Here is a 20,426-nt window from a genome sequence, read left to right on the forward strand (position 1 = left end):
TGGAAAATTTTGTAAAATCCGAAATTTGTATTACAAACTTCACGAATAAATATATAAATAAATAATATTTGTCGGTATAAATTTGGTAACATTGTCGTATTTTTCACAAACCAGTGACATGCGTGGAAACGCTGGTTTCACCAGTATTGATCTCGCATCCCGAGACTCCAGTTGAGTGTTTTAGTTTTGCTGTGTAAAAATAGTTTAACCGAAAATAAGTAGCACATAATAAAAGGCAATTATGGTGCGTTTTTATTAGTTATTTTACATAGTGATCAAATTTTCGTTTTATAAGTTCGATATTAATATCAAGCCAATGTTTTTTAAGGATCAGCCAAGTGGGAGTAACGCAAGCTTTGCTGCGGAAGCAATGGATGCGGATGTTGCGGAGGATTTCTCGAACTTTGTAAGAAGATCATCTTCTCTCGACAGAGCTGGTAGACCGAGCGAATCAGAGTTAGAGGCAAACAATGAACATTATTTTGCAAGAAATATACAGTCTCTGATCGTGGAATGTGAAATGAGGATACGGGGTTATTTGAAACTCCAACGCCTGGCAACAGCTGCTCAGGATTATAACATATTCGATGTCGACGACGACTCTTCAAACAGCAGTAACATCAGTCTCAACAGCAGCGCCGAGAATATCTTTGCTGATAGCACCGCACCGCGGCCAAGATTCCAGCGCCAAGTTAAAAAAGAAAAATTAACGATAGGCTCATGGCTCTTTTTGTCCTCCGTGGAGGGAGGTTGGAGCTACGAAAATACGAAGAGCTTTCTTTTAAAAGAAGTAAGTGTCGTAATGAAATATCACTTCAACATTTTAACACATATCGCAAGCACAAATATTATATCTGATCCATTTAAAATCGACGTTCCTGTGTAAAATATACGTTAGGTATTCAAATTTAAAAACAAAAATTTATAAGTTACTCTGCCCCTAATGGTCCCCTTGAAATCAATAACTGCGCTAGAAGTACAAGTTAAATTATTTGTTTGGTGATAAAAAGCATTATATGTTATAACTTCACCAATTTGCATTTCATATTATATGACTTTATTAAAACAAAAGAAAAAATGGAATTCTGCGTTCTAAACTTAAACTTTTGTACAATTTATAGTATGGAGTGAAATGTCTAAGAAGTAGAACTTTATCAGACAGACTTGCCATGGAAGGAGATTTCAAAGCCATCGTTAAATTTAGAACTAGCGAGGAACTAAATCGAATCGTTATGAGCTTAAAACATAGAAAAATTACTGATAAATTTATATTTTTATCATTCGGTAAGATAGTTTCAACAGTTTCCATTGCGCATGTATTGATTTTTAATTTACGTCACAGAATACATTATAGTGTTAAGTGATGTTTATTTTTATTTATCTTTGTACATTTTTATTGCTTTTTGAATACTACTTTAAAGAAAATATATGGATCATACAAATTCCTAGGCTTGAAAATGAAGGCAAAGAATATTGCAAAATTACTGATAAATTTATATGGCAAAGCGATGGAATTATATTATGAAGATATGTTGACCAGCACATCTTTCTTGTTCATTTACTTCAACGTTTCGTTCATTGTCATGCTTTGTTATTGCGATTCTTGTATCTATTTAATGTGCACCCATACATTTATTGTTGTTCTAAAGATTTTAAATTGTATGTTTATTGATCGATGTTGTTTGTAGAAACCTAAGTTTGGAATGTGTGTATTCTTCCCGGACATTTGCGATTTAATCTTGCACAATAATTAAAAAACCTGCATGTGAATATTTATACGCATATATAATTACAAACATAATAAATATTAGTAATATTTACCTAAGATTTTTTGTGGTAAGGCCCAAATTTCTGACGAATTTTCACCAAAGAGGGAATGGAAAAAGTTTAACAAGGGATATGTCATAAAGGAAAATAATGTTGTACATGGAATATGCAGGGTGTAGTGCATAATTACGCAGCTTCAAACTAGTAACTATTTGTAAATAATTTAGGTATATATTTATTATTGAATAAAAGTTGAGGAATTTCTTATGAAATAAGGGAGGGTAGATAGGTCCGTTTTTTGTTTTTGCTGCTTTGCTAACTTAACCAATTATTGCGTGAAGTCTCATTTACTTACTTAGGTACTATTTTATTCAGTTATACAGAATAGGGGTTTCTCGAATAATATTGTTGGATTTTTATTAGAATATGTACTAATTCAAACCACTGGTAGATATACCTATATACTTGGTGGTAGGGCTTTGTGCAAGCCCGTCTGGGTAGGTACCACCCACTCATCAGTTATTCTACCGCCAAATAAGAGTACTCAGTATTGTTGTGTTCCGGTTTGAAGGGTGAGTGAGCCAGTGTAACTACAGGCACAAGGGACATAATATCTTAGTTCCCAAGGTTGGTGGCACATTGACGATGTAAAGAATAGTTAATATTTCTTACAGCGTCATTGTCTATGGGTGATGGTGACCACTTACCGTCAGGTGGCCCATATGCTCGACCGCCAGCCTATAACCATAAAAAAATACCATTTAATATTTCTATAACTACACGTAGCACAATTTTACATTAGACAAAAGTAGAGTTCGATGAAAATTAACTAAACTAGTAATAAAATTGGTTTCATAAAAGCACAATGAGGAGGAAAGGAAAACAATGTTTTTTTTTTCGAATTTAGAATATACAAATTATTGGAATCTTTAAATTAAATTTTATTTTTCTTCTAATTAATTGTATTTTCGTTCTAAGAGCCTTCCACAAAATTGCATTTGTTGAAAATTCGTCAAAACATTTGATCCTCGCCCTATATGTATAATTATATGTGTACTTCTTCGTTAATGTCGTAAAATACAAACGGCTTTTGCTTAAAGATATGTAAAAGAGATAATTTCTCTAAAGCATAATTAATTTTACAAATTTGATATAATTTCAGATAAAATGCCAATTCCATATGATGAATCAGATTCGGAGAGTGAAGAGGAAACAAGGTATATAAATAAAAAAGCTTTATGCAATACAGTAGTAAAAATGTTTCGTTAAAAAGATATTCCAAATATATCTCTTGAAATGAAAGAACAATGGCAGAAATCAAAGAAATGAAAAATTTAAACGTTTTAAAATACAGTCAAAAAAATGTCGAGAACTTATCCTACTATAACTCGCTTCTCTTTTTGTATTTTCCAACCGCAAGAGGTATAAATTAAAATTTTAGCAACTTTATTATCAAATGGACGCATTATAATTTTTCACGGTCTGTAGTATTCTATGATATTCGTTAAAAAATAGCTTTTTGAACGTCGGTGAAGTTCTTGAGAAACATAATTAATGTGGATGTGAGCAATGTAATAGAAGAGTATAACATTATGATATCTCAAAGATATATTCATCGGTGCCTATCTATGATGCATAAAATTACAGTAGAGCAATAAACAAATTGCTTGGAATACATCAATCTGAGTTTGGTTTAGTTTTAATCCTACTTAGATTAGAATAAGGTGCTATACGACGATTGTGTTTTTTTTTTTATTGTATAATTTGACTCGCACTGCCTTTTTAAATAGTTTGACATAATACACCAGATTCTAAACACTACTCATTGATCTCGACATACATATATGACTATGCCATTGTTATTTGATACTAAATAACGTAATTATAAATTAATATATATAAAAATAAAGTGTATATTTTAACTTTGCAGGCCTAATCCCTTGTCTATGATTCCAAAAGGAATATAAGCATAGAGATGAAAGCGGAGTCATCTTTACTACCGTTAGATCTTCGTGTCGTAGCTGTTTGGTGTCTGTATACAACTTCTTTCAGTATATAATGTGTATTAATCCACCTCATCCAACGAAACGAAGCATTGGGAATTATAATGTCTCCAACTCGGCGTAGATATATTTAAAAAAAGGTATTAGGTATCTAAATGAAGAAAGACTGCGTTTAACATGGGAGTGACCAGAAAAAGCTTTCGAAGACGAGTGTAAGACTGAGAAATTAACCTTACAACAAAGTACGTGAGGTAGTATTCTACCTTAATATATATAATATATATTAAAAAGATTTTACTTGTATTCTTTTGAAAATTTACATGACTTCTCTTTGGATACGATTAGAAATTGTTTAGTGAGGTTTCAACGTGAGATTTTCACACTATAAAATCTTGCTAATTAAAATTGTAACGAATATCAATATCATTGTTAACAATGATGTTTAATCTGTGAGCACTTTATATTTTATAACATATACCTACAAAGGTATTATGATGTAATATAACGTTTCTTACAGATAAAAGAAATATTTTAATATAATTTAGTACATTTTAATTCGCTTCGAGATAAAATTATATTTCTTATCAGTATTTATTATTTATAAGGCATTTAATGCAAGAAATTAGTAAGACTATCTATACGAATTTGTATCTACATCATCTACGTCGAATTTCTTAATAATAATAAATATTTATTAGTCAATACTGTGTAGAACTTACTCAAATAGTGTTGGTTAGATTAAGTATTAACTGTTTTAGTTGAGATCTGTTAAATACTTACACTAATAATTACCTATAACTTATTATTACTTTCTGAATGTATCAATAGCACAAAAATCCTTCATTGATGTTTTTATTATATGTGTAGTTTTAATCCAATACAGTTTTTGAAATTCAATACAATTCAACATTAAATATTATGATAAAAAAAAATACAAAGATAAAAATCACGAAAAAATACGTAAATGCATTAAATGATTCGATGTTGTATTTGATGGTTTTACTCACCTTTCCAACTTCCGATATCATTTATCCTATTATCAATTTGTTTTATTTGGAATATAATCTCAATATTTTTCGCACTTATTGTCAGGGATTTTTATGTGAGTTAAAATTCTTATTACTTAATCATTTTTTACTAGCATTAGTTGAAATAGCACAAAAATCGATTCTCGGTTATACCTTACTTACTTGCTAACGTCGGATGTAATAATCTGAATCCTGACTTGAACATGTGATATTACTAAAAGATATAACCGAAATATTTATAATTCTATACCTAGGTATACATACATATAATAAAATTGGAGTGTTTGTTTGAAATATTAAAATAACTGCTTTTTACTATGATAACGATAACTAGGTATTTGCTGTTCAAATACTTAGACCTTGAAGTAACAGTCAAAGCATCATCAAAATTATAACACCTTACCTTATAATAAATTATGTAAACATAGTATGAAATAAGAAGAATAAAAAATTTACAACTTTTATTAATCAAAAATTTTATGCTAAAATATTTTTTTTATTTGAATATAAAAACATAAATTCATCCAAAATTTCGCATTTAATTGTTAAGACAGGGTAAAACTTCTATTAAGTATTTTTTAGTATTCGATAACTGAACAATATTTGTTTGATCAAAGTTGCTGTTAAATTATTTATATTACTGCGTAAGTACTTATTTTATTCAAATGGTATGTAAGGTGCTGATAATTTAGACAAAAAAATATATATTTAAAAATAAAAATATATACGATGTTCATATTCTAAACCTAGTTTATAATTTTAGTTAAGGCATAATATTAATTTTTCATAATAATATACTTGAAACACTAGGGATCATACAGACGTTGGCTGCACATCTAATTATAATTCTACACAACAACAGGTTTAGAACATATATCGCGAAAATAAAATATTTTGTTAAAAATATATTTATTTGTATAAAAAGGCGTTGAAATAATCTATTCATAAATCCAGATGAAAACAATAAAACATCTACCATAAAATTTTATATTATTATAAATCAGAAATACATGCCCGTACGAAATTTAACTATCTAAACCAAATAAATCGTAATTTTTAATTTTACACTAAAAAACATTGTTTTAAATAACAGCTTCGTGGTGACAATAATTTAATAATTAACCCTATTTCAATCGGTTGTTTCTTATTTTATTATTTTGTCATATGGTATCACTTTTGTATGCATGATATTAATAGTAAATTATTATTCTATGACAATTTAAAAAAATATATTTTGTGGATATTAAACGAAATGAATAATATTAGTATTTCTCATTTTGAATTATTGAATTTAAGCTAAACATTTGTCCTTTTTTTTCAAGCATAGATAGGTAAAAATGTAAATTAGGATAAAATATTCTATAAGTTGGCAGCCCTGTCACTAATCGCTATTCGTATTCGCTATTCGCTAACCCACGATCCAACAAAAGTGATGATCAAAAATTTCTTATATTTTTATTAAACTATTCATTAATATACTATTTATTATATTGTATCAATAGTTTCTCTTACAATTAAAAAAAATGGAGTGGATAGCCCCCGTCAATGAGATCCTGACTGATAAAATTACAAAATTAAATTACACATTGATCCCGCCCGGATTTCAGGGAGATGTACGAAGTGTGAGGTATGATAAAAAAATCATAAATTCAATAAATCACCTATTTTTAATTTAAGTTTTGATTTTCACATATTGTCTCCAGTATTTATCATTAAGATTTTATCTTAATCTATTTAATAGGGACACGCCTACTCAAGGTTATTTTCTTAAACTTTTTTATCTTAAATCCTTAATAGGCTTTGACTTAGATCTTAAGGCGATGCTTGCATAGAGATCAACTATATTTCATCCATGTATAGAAAAACAACCTTGTTGTAAACATTTACCTCAAACTGCTTTACTATCAAAGAAAAAATATAATAAAAATACATTTGTATATGCTTACTTTCTATATATAAAGATAGCAAATGAATGGAAAATATTACATTTCTTTGAAAATTCTTGAAATGTTAAATAAATTATTTACTTACTATTTGGATTCAAATAATATGAATTGAAATATAGAGGTTGTTGATTTGCGATAAATTTGTTTGTACATATTGGTGTCAAGATATAAGGATAAATTTAGTTTTAACCATGTAATGAAATCTATTGTATAATATTCTCCATGGATTATTTATTTCTTCCATTGATGGCAGTCACTGTGATCAGTTAGAACTACTCCGGTAACATATCACAATAAATTAACATTTGTCGAATATAATAGCATAGCAAACCTAGAAAATTCAAAAATTCTCAAGATCTCTCAGATTTCAATTTAATGTTTTATTTCTATGACTAAACCAAAGTAGGATAGTAAGATTTTAACCAAACTAAAGTAACTTTCATATAAATATGCTAGAGACATCATTTTTCTTATTTTTATTTAAAATATGATTGATTCATAAGGTTATTTTAATGAACAGACATGTAATTCAAAGTATTGAAAAATCATGCTGATAAGTGAAATTATATTAGATATTAATTAAATAATGTAACGGGTAGCCTTTACAATTAAACAATACAATGTTTATATACAAAATGCAATGTTTGTATGACAGAGTTCTACCTACCTATCTATGTTTTAGGGTGATGCAAGACAGTTTGTCAAAATTGATCAACTTCCTCGGTGAACAATCAGCACAAGCTCAAGGGCTAAATAAAGTGATAACAACAGCCTATAAACTACGCAACTCACCGACACACATCTTATACTTGCTGAAAGATTTCCAAGCCAAAGGGTATGTAGCACATCAGATTTTAAGTTGTATGAATGACAATAAATACATATATATTTATAATACAGTATATATTTTATAATAGATAGTATTACCTAGATTAATTGCTGTTAGATACATGAATAATACAATTAATTCAGTGTCTACACATAAAAAAAATGTTTTGTTTGTTTGGTGCTTCAACAAAATATGTATGAAATTGTTTTGTGTATATGTTCTTTTACTAAGTAATAGATTTCAAGTTATCAAGTTCTGCAAAATAGCTAATGCTTTATGTCATTTATTCAAATTTCCCTATTTAAACAGCACAATGACTATCTATATCATTAATATATATTAACTAATAAATAGTAGTAATTGTTTATGTATGGTATGTAACATAGGTATGTAAACATTGACAATAAGCAGTCATCACTGCCCATAGACATTACTGCTATAAGATATATTAATCATAGCTCACCAGTGCGCTATCAATCTTGGGTACTAAGATGTTATGGCTTTTGGACCCGTACACTGGCTTACTCAAACCCTTCCAATGGGAAACCCCACTAAGTATAGCTGTTTGGTGATAGCATACTATAATTATGATAAGTGGACGGTATCACCCAAATGCCTTGCACAAAGCTCATGTATAATATACATATCACATGGAATACTCTATAATTTACATTGCATGTATATTTATTTTAATTAATAACTTATTTTTCTTGAATTAAGTCTGTTATAATATTTTGGAGTAATAATTATTTAATGATAAATTGTAAAAGATATAATTGGTCAAAAATGCTTTATCATTTGGTCATTTACAATTATAATGAATATAATTTGTCCTTTAATAGAATATCTTAAGAAGAAAACTTCAATTCGAATCAATATTAATATTCCAATTCTAATTCTGTCGTATAAATTGAAAAGCTACAAAAGTTAAGTCATAATCATAAGTCACTTTATTAAGTAAAAACTTTTACAGAATTTTTTACTTGAAAAATTGACTTATGAAATATAAGTCGCGTCGAAGACGTTTGATAACCGCATCGATATCCGCATTGCGGGCAGTCAACACAATAGATTGCATGTCTCGTTTCAAATTTTGGTATTTCGACAGCTGCTTACTTACGCCCCAAACTAGCGATAAAGAAATTATGTTCACCTTCAAACACCTCAAACACATTGTTGTTTATTACATATATATTTACAAAGCATATAAATACTTGTGTACGCTCGCTTATTATAAGTAGTATGTATAGTATGCAATGCGAATGATTCATAAATAAGCTTATAATTGCGATTATGTTGAATTTTTTTTTTTTCGGAAAATTAACTGTTATTTCAATTAAAAACTATTTTAGAACTAGACTGTTAACTCTCGAAATGTTATGTTAATACTTAAATAGTACCGTTTTCGAGACTTTCTTTTATACAAAATCAGTGTAAAAGCGCTTTGCAATTTTTTTCGACTAATTAATTAAAAATATATCCATACATAAAATATTCTATTTATTTGTTATGTATTGTATCACGAAGTAATTCTATTATTTCATTGTAAATAATCCGCCCTTTTGTTCGAAAATGAAGGACATTCGAACAAACATGCTTTCAAATTAATTATATCGAAGTAAAACGTCGCGAAGGTCATAACTATGCTTTACAATTAATATAAAATTTATATTTTTGAATTTAGAATGTCAAAAAAAGGTTTTTTTTGTTTTGTGAACATTTTTGTCACACTTTTTTCAAGCGTAACCAAGTCTATGATCCCGCATACTTGATGTTCTGTGAGGTGTGACTTAGACATAATTTTTTTACGCCATGGCCAACCAGCATAACGTAATTGTAATATTAAAATGCTCTCTCAAGTAAACATCGTGAAAATTTTCCATCTTTTTTTTATACTCGCTAGCAAATTACATGCACTACAGTCAGAGTAAGAAAACCTTCGTCAGTTTTCAAATTAATTCCTTTATCAAGTCGTAAACTCTTCGTACCTTTTAAATCTAAACATCTAATTATTACGACGCAATATGTCATTCTCGATCGGCAAAGCGGATTATCGCTAATATTGAGCACACGAAAATAGATCTTGAAGTGACGAACCTTTTCTTACTACAGTACCTACGCTGAAACTTCCACGGATTTCTAATTTATCTAATTAAAAAAATCAATTAGACCCAATCGTTCGATCGTTTCATAAGAATTGTAATAATATAAGGCGAAAATCAAAGTTTATTTTGTAAAAACGCTTGCGTCATTTGACACATTATACTAATTGGCGAATAACATGCGAGTAATTTATGGCAACGTTAAACAGTTATTTAGTAGACCTTATAACTGGTAAGACGTCGACAAGACTATAACTACATTATTTTTAAATAATTTTGCAAATTCTTACTAAGCGCTATTTAGTCTTTTCTAATGCGAATTATTTTCTTATGTAAACTTCTAATCTCAATTTCATACAAAATCTATTTTATTACTGAGACCCAGTCATAAAAGGGCCTACATGTTTTGAGTAAAATATAAAAAAAAAATTACCATTGCTAAAACTGAATAAGTTCAACAGTACCGATATCTATTTTATTTTATACAAAACAACCAACATCCGTTCATTGTTTCTATTTACAATAGGCTCTTTTAACACCAGGCCACAGATTTATAAAAAAAAACTGAACTTATAAGAAATGTAAATAAAATTCGAAGTATTTGTTCGCAGGGGGAACGGTGATGTAATAGGATTACTGAAAGTCGGCCAGAAGCATCTGTTCCTTTTCGACGAACGTGACAAGGTTTGCGAGGTGGAACCTCTCTGCGTTCTCGACTTCTACGTGCTACCAGATCGACAGAGGCACGGCTACGGGAAGATACTCTTCGATCACATGCTAACAGTATGTTTAACGCTATTTCTTTAAATTAATACGTTTTCAATTGTTTTTTAAACCTTACTAAATCTACCCAAGAGCCGATATGGCCTAGTCTTTAGACCGCGTACATCTTAATCGATGTTTGCGGGTTCAAACCCAGGCAAGCACCAATGAATTTCATGTGCTTAATTTGTGTTTATAATTCATCTCGTGCTCAGAGGTGAAGGAAAACATCGTGAGGAAACCTGCATGTGTCTAATTTCAACGAAGTTCTGTCACATGTGAATCCACCAATCCGCATTGGAGCACCGTGGTAGAATATGTTGCATACCTTCTTCTCAAAGGAGGAGGCCTTAGCCTAAGGGAAATTACAGGCTGTTGTTGTAAACGCTACCTAATAATAACTTTGGGGAACATTTTTAAGCTGTGTTCAATATTTAAGCCATGTCAAACCGTACCTAACTTTGGGGACCTTTTTTAATCTGTTTCTGCTTAGAAACCCATGGAGCATTCTAGTTACTATAGTGACTAATGTTGTCGAGTAAACAAGGAATTAATATCAATAGTATTAGTCAAGGGTAACTTATAGATATTTTTAAATTAACGTGGTTATTTTTATTATTACAGTTATTACTTACGGGATATTTACCATGTTTTTATTTTTACAAGACATTCGTAGATAATGTCGAAATTTCGAGTTCCAATGGGTAAAAATAAAGAACATGGTAAATACCCCGTAACTGATAACTGTAACTTATAGTTATTGTCGTAAGTCTGAATTGCTCGGTATATATAATGATAATGACGATATGATTGGTTGTAGGATTTGAACACATCAGCCGAAAAGCTCGCAATAGACGGTCCCTCGCCGAAGATGGAGCAATTTCTGCGCAAGAACTACGGCATCGAGCGTTTAATGCACCAAAAGAACAATTTCGCTGTTTCGCCGCAATTCTTTGCGGGAGTGCAACAAGTAAGGTAAGTTCACAAATGTATCGTTTTTTTGGTGGCGACCATCTCAATCGTATAAAACTATATCTTTGAAAGTATCATACCTCCATTATAAGTTTTTGGAAATATGTATATTTTCTGTAATATCATAAATAAGTTTTATAACCAAGGTAATAGATATCTTAGCAGCAATGTACATATGCTTTTCTATTTTTTATAATATTATACTTTGTTAGAAAAAAAAGTACTAATCCAAAGTATAAAGTGAACTTAACACTTTCTGGGACAGTTAACGGCAATCAATAATCTTTATAGCAACTGTGTCCAAAACACCGTGACAAAGTTTTAAAGATAATTTGGCGTTCTTAAGAACTGAAAATATTTAATATTTACCTTATTGCCATTTATAAAAATAAATAAGTACTCAAGATTACTAATAAAATAAGTAATATTCTATTATATAATTTTAAGCAGTCTATTATCTTATATGTATTATCGTCATAATGTATACAATTGGTTAAGCGAGCTTCATAAACTTAGACTATCCAGTAACTTATTATAACACTCTCCGTTCCCCACTACTCGTGAGTCATGATCTCTCAAAATGTCCACAAAGCGTTACAGGGCTTAGTCTGTTCATTCAAAATAACTTATACTATATTTAAGAAACGCTTCGTATTACGCAAAGTAGGATTATTAATGAGGCATAATTTAGAAGTGGCAGAAAAAAATTGTTTCGAAAATTTTGATGCTTTTAAGTCATTTAAACATAGTAATAATTTAAAACGATGATTATTCGTAAAACACAAAAAAGTTTTTGATGTGCTATAGCCACGGAATGATGACAATGTTAAAATACAGATAAGATCAACTTTAATTGTATATATTTAAAAAAAAAAACTAAGTGTCAAACATTTAATAAAGACTGTACCGTTGTCAATAAAATAAGACGAAAAAGTTTCTTTTTCGGTTGATTTATTTCTATAAGTCAATGATTTCATTTCATTCTGTTTTTTATTTTTTAATAACATCTCAGATTATCCATTTATAACATAAAAATTCGAAAAGAAATGTGTTTGTGCTACTTGAATTATTTATCATGTTGGCAATACAGGATCGAATGTATATTTTATTTTCTAAAAGTTCGATAAGAAACCAATTTTTAAAATCTGACCAAAAAGTTGTTAGAGATTAAATCATCTTGTTTAGGTCATAAAATGCAAAGGAGAGCGGTAAATATAATCATCTCAATTTGTTTACAGAAATACATACATATTAATAGTACATGCAAAGTAATATTATTAAAAATCTATACAGCAGTATTGTCACAAATGTAATTTGAAAAAAAAAAATCAAATTGAGAATAAAATAATTTTTAAAGTTTAAATAAGCTGAAAATAAAATGTTTGAAGTCCTAAATGTCAATATCAGCGCGATAATTTTGTTGCTAGTGCAACAGATATAAATCAATTCCCCCTTGAATAATGTATTGTTTTTAAAATACATATGTATCTATCGATCGTCATGTATCATACAAAGTATAGTATGACACAACTTAGATGTAGCATCGGCAAAATTCGTAAAACCAATCACATCCAAATTAAGTACGCTATCCCTTAATATATTCGTCAATTTTACAGGTCGCTTTACATGCACTTGCTTTCTCGATTTGAACTGACGCGAGAATCTATAGCCACGATAGCGTCGAAAGGCGCCACAGGGAGCTATTTCTATTAGTTGTATAAATCGGCTGTAATCGGCTTTATTGAATTTGCCGATGCTACATCTTAGTTGTGTTGTACTATAACTTGTACAATCTGAGAATTATTTAGTAACCGACACTTGTCCTCAGCAGCAGTAAGTCGGGACACACAACTCCCGTGGCAACACCGGCCGTCGGGCGCTTCGCGGCTCACAAGCCGGTCTCAGCTATCGCTACAGTGAGTATTCGATTTTCTTCTGTATTTGTATAAACTACAAAGTATTGTTATAAAATGCCGACATGACGTTTTATTAAGACCTATCTGTAAGAATTAAATCAATCGGTATGGTGGGAACTTTATACCACCGACAAATCTATCAGTAATTCGATCTATAGAGCACGCAGCCTTCTAGATTAGTCTCATGATTTTGTCGATTGAATCGAGATGGCCCAGTGGTTAAAACGCGTGCAACTTAAACGATGATTGCGGTGAAAACCAGGCAAGCACCGCTGTTTCGTGTTCTTAATTTGTCTTTATAATTTCGTGCTCAGCGGTGAAGGAAAACATCGTGAGGTTGATGCAGGTTGCATGTGACAAATTTCATAGAAATTCTGCCACATGTGTATTCCACCAACCCGCATTGGAACAGCGTGGTGGAATATGTTCCAAACTCCTCCTCAAAGGGAGAGCCTCCTCTCCCAGCCTTTCTTCCTTTAGACCAGCAGTGGGAATTTACAGGCTGTTGTTATTGTTGTTGTTGTTTCTATTCTAATCTCCCAACACATCTGCTTCTCGAACCAATTTCTAAATCCACCCCTTGATAATATGCAATTGAATCAAAGCCATTTATTGTAAATGCAAGCCACTTTATCCAACAAAATTTTCCCACTACAAATTGGTTTTGGTAGCACGCTCGCCCAAACAGTCGTATTAAAACTTCCGTGCAAATCATTTTCAAGTAATCGCATGGAAATTACAATTTATCGCTTCATTCCATGTTATTGAGATATCTTAAACCTTAATTTATAATTACCTCAAACCACGCATAACCGAACATTTCGTAAATTGCGATTTGCACTTACAAACGACAATTTTTGGAAATAGCTGAAAAAACTGATCTGAAAATAAATGTATTATAAGATATTTTTACGAGAACCTGGATTTACCGGTACATAAATACCGATTGCTTAATGCGTGTAATTCGGTGCCTCTAATTCGTATAAGTTTGGTGGTTTTCTTCGGGATAATTACGGTTTCCTGCTGCAAGTATATTATAAAAATTATTCAATAAGGTTAGGTAGTTATTTATAGATCATAATCTTTTATGACACCATTTTGACGTTACAAGATTCAAAAGAACATTTTTTTTTTAAATCCTAGACTAACCTCTTAAATTGCTGGGATTATTCAGAAGTTGTTACTATTCAATGGACAAAATTCATCTTCCTTCTCATTTTCTGTCTCTATACCTATATTTATCTCTTTATGCAAGCCTGTCTGGATAGGTACCACCCAGTCATCATAATCTCACGCTTAGTCATAATTCCCAAGGATGGTGGTAGGGCTCTGTGCAAGCCCGTCTGGGTAGGTACCACCCACTCACCAGTTATTCTACCGCCAAATAACAGTACTCAGTATTGTTGTGTTCCGGTTTGAAGGGTGAGTGAGCCAGTGTAACTACAGGCACAAGGGACATAACATCTTAGTTCCCAAGGTTGGTGGCACATTGACGATGTAAGGAATAGTTAATATTTCTTACAGCGTCATTGTCTATGGGTGATGGTGACCACTTACCATCAGGTGGCCCATATGCTCGTCCGCAAACCTATTCCTAAAAACAAATGGTGGCGCATTAGCGTTGTCAGGAATACTTAATATTTCTTAAAGTCACAACGTTAGTCATCATTATAATTTATAATAATATTAAAAGAATTATAGTGATACATTTTTTGAAGCATCTAGCTCTATCTACAATATGAGTTAGCCAAAATAATGGTGCAACACCAGTGGACGGCAGATTACTCGTGCGATGAATGGATCCGATGGAATCCACGATGGAAATAAACGCAATCGGATTTTCATTGAGGATTTTATCTGATCCGTCCATGTTATGACACGAGTGTGAAGGAAAGGCAGCCTTCGAGTGGAGACGCAAGGTCAAGCGAGCCACAAATGACATCATGACCACTACCAGTCTTTCAAGACGATAACTCGACAGGAAAAAAGCAAGATTTTTGCTGATTCGAAATCTATTAGTTCATCTTATCTTCAAATTAATTGGATAACTATTAATGTAGATTTAGCTAAATCTATGATACCCACTTTCGGGGAACAGAAGTCTCTCCAATTATTTATCATTAAATTTAATAGTATTTTATTTTTGCAAATATATCTCTACCCCTTCTTTCGGCGTTGTGCTCGTACTCGTAAAAATAAATTTTCAGTTGATTAGTTAGTTTGTCTTTGATATTTGCTGTCATGTACATGTTTATTTTTTATTTTTTTAGGTAATTCACGGCGGTGGTTCTGGTTATCAAGACACAAACAATGGGTAAGGTATAATTGTATATATTTATATGCTCAGTATAGGGGCCAATTCTACTAACGTAGTACTAATGATACTCGCTCGATGCTAAGCTCCGCTATTTCGGCGATTCCTCACAAAAAATATATCACCTCAATCGCAAGTGACGAATAGTACTGATATTCCAACCATAACAAGCATAAAGTTGATTGAAAGATTGATTAATCTCCGATATTCACAATAGATTTGGAAAAAAGTAATTATGTGTAATATGGATATGTATAATAGTCGTATATTTGAGTTATTAGGAAATCGCACGTAATTCGAAGGAACTTTTATTTTTTTTTTACGTCCATTGGACTAGGCTATAGTACAATTTACGGTTACAATACGATATCGAAGGTATTCCGATCCAATTTATACCGAACTGCAACTCGATCGTTGCGATGTAGCTATAATAGCTACTCGGTTGATGGGCATCGATTATACTTCTCGATTCTATTGCGATAAACTGACAATTTGTTAGTAGAATTGGCCCCGAGAATTACTATACATACGAATGATTATGGTTGTATGGTATGGTTATATTATGGTTTTATAGGAACATGGGTGTTTATTGAACCCGATGTAAAATACCTAACAATCTTCAAAATGCGTGCCTTTATTATTTATTCATATGAGTAATGATCAATGCTGTATTTAATCAAAGGTCTCGATCGCATCAATCAATTCATATTCAGCTTGCCCTTTCGAATGTTTTGCTATGTTTTGTTTGATTAAAAATTACTTATAATTTTAATGATATACATAATTATGAGGCATTTTGACACATGACATCGGACTTTGAGAAGAATCGCAAGATTGTTTACGATTTCTTTTATATAATTAAACGATCATTAAATTTTTACCATCTCTCAAATATTATTGATGGTAAGTGGTCAGGGCTTACTGTTGCCGTTGCAATAAGTTTGCGACTGATTATTAAGGTTTTATTCGAGATGTAACGTCGCCAAATTATATCCTTAATAATATTCACATTGGCTTAAAATATATTTTTTAATTATTATTTGTTCGTTTGCTAAAATTTAATTTTTTATTGTTTATTTAATTTTTCGTTTTTATGTTATTTTTATTTGGTTGCTTTCAGCTTCATGGACAGAAGAGAAATGACCTGGAACACAGAGAAGCACTTTCCTTTTGAATGACTTTTTTTTTTCATTTTTATTTATGAGTTATTATTTAATGTATTCGCTTTAAGAGTAACATGATCTTGCATTTTAGATTTATTTAAATTGTTGTTAATAATTTATTTGTTTAAAAAATTATCGAGATACGTAAATGATTTTGAAAAATAAGACAACATACAAAACTACATTAACACGGTTGTAACATAACATAAGAGAGTCTTATTGATAATGCGTTTTGTTAAAAGGAAGCATCTTTGCAGAACCTCTTAAATTATCAGTAAGATAAGTGAGATCGGTTCAAATATTTATCAGGTTTTAAACCTTTACAGATGATCAAAGATGAATTAAATTTAACTTTCTGTAAATTATTTAATTCAAGGACAGCCAAACAAAAGTTCGGCTGTTTAATTGTTTCTTGTGTAAATATACATTGTCGTGTTCTTTGCCAAAAAAAAAAACAAGTTTTTTTTTTAATAGAACATTCTATATTTAAACGACTCATCCAATATTTATTCAATACCAAATCAAATAATTTAATATGACGCAGAATTAAACATGATGAGTCAATAACTATGGCATGTGAATTAAATGAATTAAGAATTATTTAAAAAAAATTAATATATTATTAATTTGCAATTTTATTTTGTTTTCAACGTATTTTCTTTAATTTTTTTTTGTTATTATAACGACTCTCATAGTATTCTTTACAAAATTCTTTTATATCATTTTTTTTTTATTTAAGTTGTGATCATTAAATATGATATGTTCCACAACCAATACTCATTAATTATCAATTGTGGAACACTACTTACTCAATTTGCTTAACGCTAAACTTAATTGCACGCATCTCATAATTTTTAATATTAATAAGGCTGTTGACACTAGAAATATTAAATTTATGGATAATTTGATAAATCAACATAAATTTTATAAGTTAATTATGAATTATTTTTAAATTCTACTAAACCAATGTCTTAATATTTATTGGTTATAACATCGGACATTAATCGACCGATTAAATTTGATATTTAATTATTATTTCGATTTCGTAACTTATTTTGTTTTACATCTCCAAGTAAACTATATCTTCCTTTATTTACTCAAATATGAAAATTCAAGACGTATTATTAATTTAAAATTAACATTTTTTTGTAACTACTAATATGGTCAACATTCCCAAAATGATATTAAAATTAGAACTTGATTAACCAAATTTTAGATTTATATACGAATTGTGTTATTTTTTATTACTTAATGATTCCTTTGGATGTTTTGTTGACTTAAATGTATATAAAAATGACTTAGAAAGCCTTAATCAGTAAGATTTTATTTTATACGAATGTCACGCGCCACAGCTTGTATCAAATCTTCATTTTATTCATTTTTGTTTTATCACCTTAAAGTAATGTTAGTTTTATTGAAACACGAAACTTATTTAACTATTCTAATGCACTGTGATAATATTAATATGCCTTTTTGTAATTTGTGTCGGATGTGACACCATTTGTATTATATATTTAGTTGTTGAGATGTCAAGTTTACCAAATTTATAATATATTTACGTATACAATTCCGAAGAGCATTTATCGGTAGATAAGGTATTGTATATGGGCTTATGAAAATAAAGTTGCACAAAATTATAGTGTTTTAAAAACTAATTTAAATAAAATCTTACATTTAAATTTTTGTTTTTTTTTTTCTTTCTTTTTTATTATTTTTTTTTTTATATTTTTTTATGAAATGGTAAATGTAATTCTAACGTCTGTATTAATTTTTTCTTCGAAAAGGACAACACCTACATCTGGGGGCCCTGATACTGAAAAAAATGGCGCCGCCGTAACTGATATAGAACAGCTTGTAGCTGACGTTCACATAAACGATATTAAAAATGAAAATAACGAAACGAATGATACTAAAGCAGAGGACGCTAAGCCAGGCATCGAAGAGGTGGCCGAACTTCAGAAGAGTCCCGAGAGGCCGTCGTCGCTCAAAGTGGAGCCGGTGTCGGAGTCCCCCGCCCCGGTCGCGCTCTCCCCGGCCGGCTCCACCTCGCACCGCGACTCGCAGCTAACCGACCGCGGATACTTCGACGTTAAGTTTTACCACAACAAACTGTGGTAAGACAACCAGCTAACCACAGCTGTGGCACCTTCGCCACGCCGGTATAATTACCTACTTCATGTTTTCTTATATATCGTAATCGTATCGCTCAACGTCATAACGCGCTTTAGATTTAACCTCGAGTTTCTGTTTACACTACGGGCCTATATTCAACTCGATTGCTGTTATGTTTTTAATATAGTTTTCTTGTTAACGGATATATCTTCCATTTTTATTTAGAAAGACGTTACTATAAGGTTAAAGTTGTAAGCGGTAATTAAAGCTTAAATGATTAAGGCTTTTTTAAAAATTGGCTTCTAAAATGATCGTAATCGAAAGTCAAATTGACGTTAAAACTCTTTGTAGCCTCCATGCACTTGTAGCTTTGGGAAAGTATCTCAGATAGATGTGTGCACGGAATTAATGCTAGTATGGGACATAAGAAGAATGTTTTTGTTTGCAAAACTGAAAATACTTTTGAATAAATAATAATCTTGCAAAATATAGATTGAAATCGAAATCTCATAATAGGTACTGAACATTTTTAGTGCTACTATTGCCATCAAAACAACAGTGACCTTGAGAGATCGATATATTTTGTTCGCATCATCATGTAAAGGAAAAAAAGTCATTAAGTTTTTACTTGCCGACCATGTTCTCGGTAACAGAATATGTAAGACTATCCTGCATATATTTCTGAATAAAATGTAAGACGAAAATTAATGCATTGCTCTTGATGATCGATGTTGACCAAAAACTATCGATTTTCGCATTTGCTTGATGGATCGTTAGTATAAAAACATTTTGGTTAAGTAAAGTTATTAAATTTTTTTGAAATATTTTAAAGTCATTACTACATTCGCTAAATATCATTCAAAGAATTCTATTTGATAACTCGATCGTTTCCAAAATACATGAAAAAAGTATTTTTTATTCACAATTTTTGCACAAAATCGTCTGGAAAATCTTTGATTTATAGGTGTTCCTTATGTATATCTCATTCTACCTTGTCAATGTCCGTCATCGTGTTTTCAACAGAATATAGGTGTAATAACAGTCGGCCAAAGTGTGCATCTTTAATACAAAGTCATTTCATACGATGTTAGACAGCTTAGATGTAATCACTTTCTATGAAATAGTTCCATAGTTATTTCTTTTACATGTCGAATTATTATTAATTAAAACGTGCTACTAAATTTGTCGTTTTATTTTCAAGGTTACACAATAAATGAAATAAAAACAATGATTCATAAAGAAAACATTTTATTAATTCCATTACAGCTGGACATCTGAATGTTATCTTTGGATTCTATTACCTAAAAACATAAAGGAAAGAAGGCGGTTGAAATAAGAGGGAAAATCGAATTTCGTTAATAGGATATGGGTTTGACAATACACAAATACTTTATTTCTATTATAATAACAGCTTGCCAGCGAACATCAATTCAAGCGAGGTTGAAATCTCCACATTTAATAATACTATTACAAATAAGCTATGATATGATCAAATTATGAAATTGAGGATAT

The 20,426-nt window shown here is 30.6% G+C and overlaps 2 protein-coding genes across 3 annotated transcripts; both read left to right on the forward strand.

Moving 5' to 3' along the window:
- Positions 1-153: 153 nt before the first annotated feature.
- LOC124543220 lies at positions 154-4,667 on the forward strand. Its single transcript, XM_047121347.1, has 5 exons — positions 154-244; positions 329-790; positions 1,122-1,284; positions 2,930-2,984; positions 3,698-4,667. Exons 1-5 carry the CDS (start codon positions 242-244, stop codon positions 3,732-3,734), a joined length of 720 nt encoding a protein of 239 aa, XP_046977303.1. The 5' UTR covers positions 154-241; the 3' UTR covers positions 3,735-4,667.
- A 1,507-nt stretch (positions 4,668-6,174) lies between these two features.
- LOC124543127 (alpha-tubulin N-acetyltransferase 1-like) lies at positions 6,175-20,086 on the forward strand. Of its 2 annotated transcripts, none has more exons than XM_047121192.1 (7): positions 6,175-6,425; positions 7,427-7,579; positions 10,287-10,458; positions 11,258-11,412; positions 13,238-13,325; positions 15,596-15,639; positions 18,587-20,086. In XM_047121192.1, the coding sequence occupies exons 1-7, from the start codon at positions 6,322-6,324 to the stop codon at positions 18,918-18,920; spliced, it is 1,050 nt and encodes a 349-aa protein (XP_046977148.1). In that variant the 5' UTR covers positions 6,175-6,321; the 3' UTR covers positions 18,921-20,086. The 2 variants fall into 2 exon arrangements, with proteins under 2 accessions (XP_046977148.1, XP_046977149.1); XM_047121193.1 differs by having other exon boundaries at positions 13,241-13,325.
- The last annotated feature ends 340 nt before the right edge of the window (positions 20,087-20,426 follow it).

The sequence above is a fragment of the Vanessa cardui genome, chromosome Z (assembly GCF_905220365.1).
Source record: "Vanessa cardui chromosome Z, ilVanCard2.1, whole genome shotgun sequence".
Taxonomy (NCBI): Eukaryota; Metazoa; Arthropoda; class Insecta; order Lepidoptera; family Nymphalidae; genus Vanessa; species Vanessa cardui.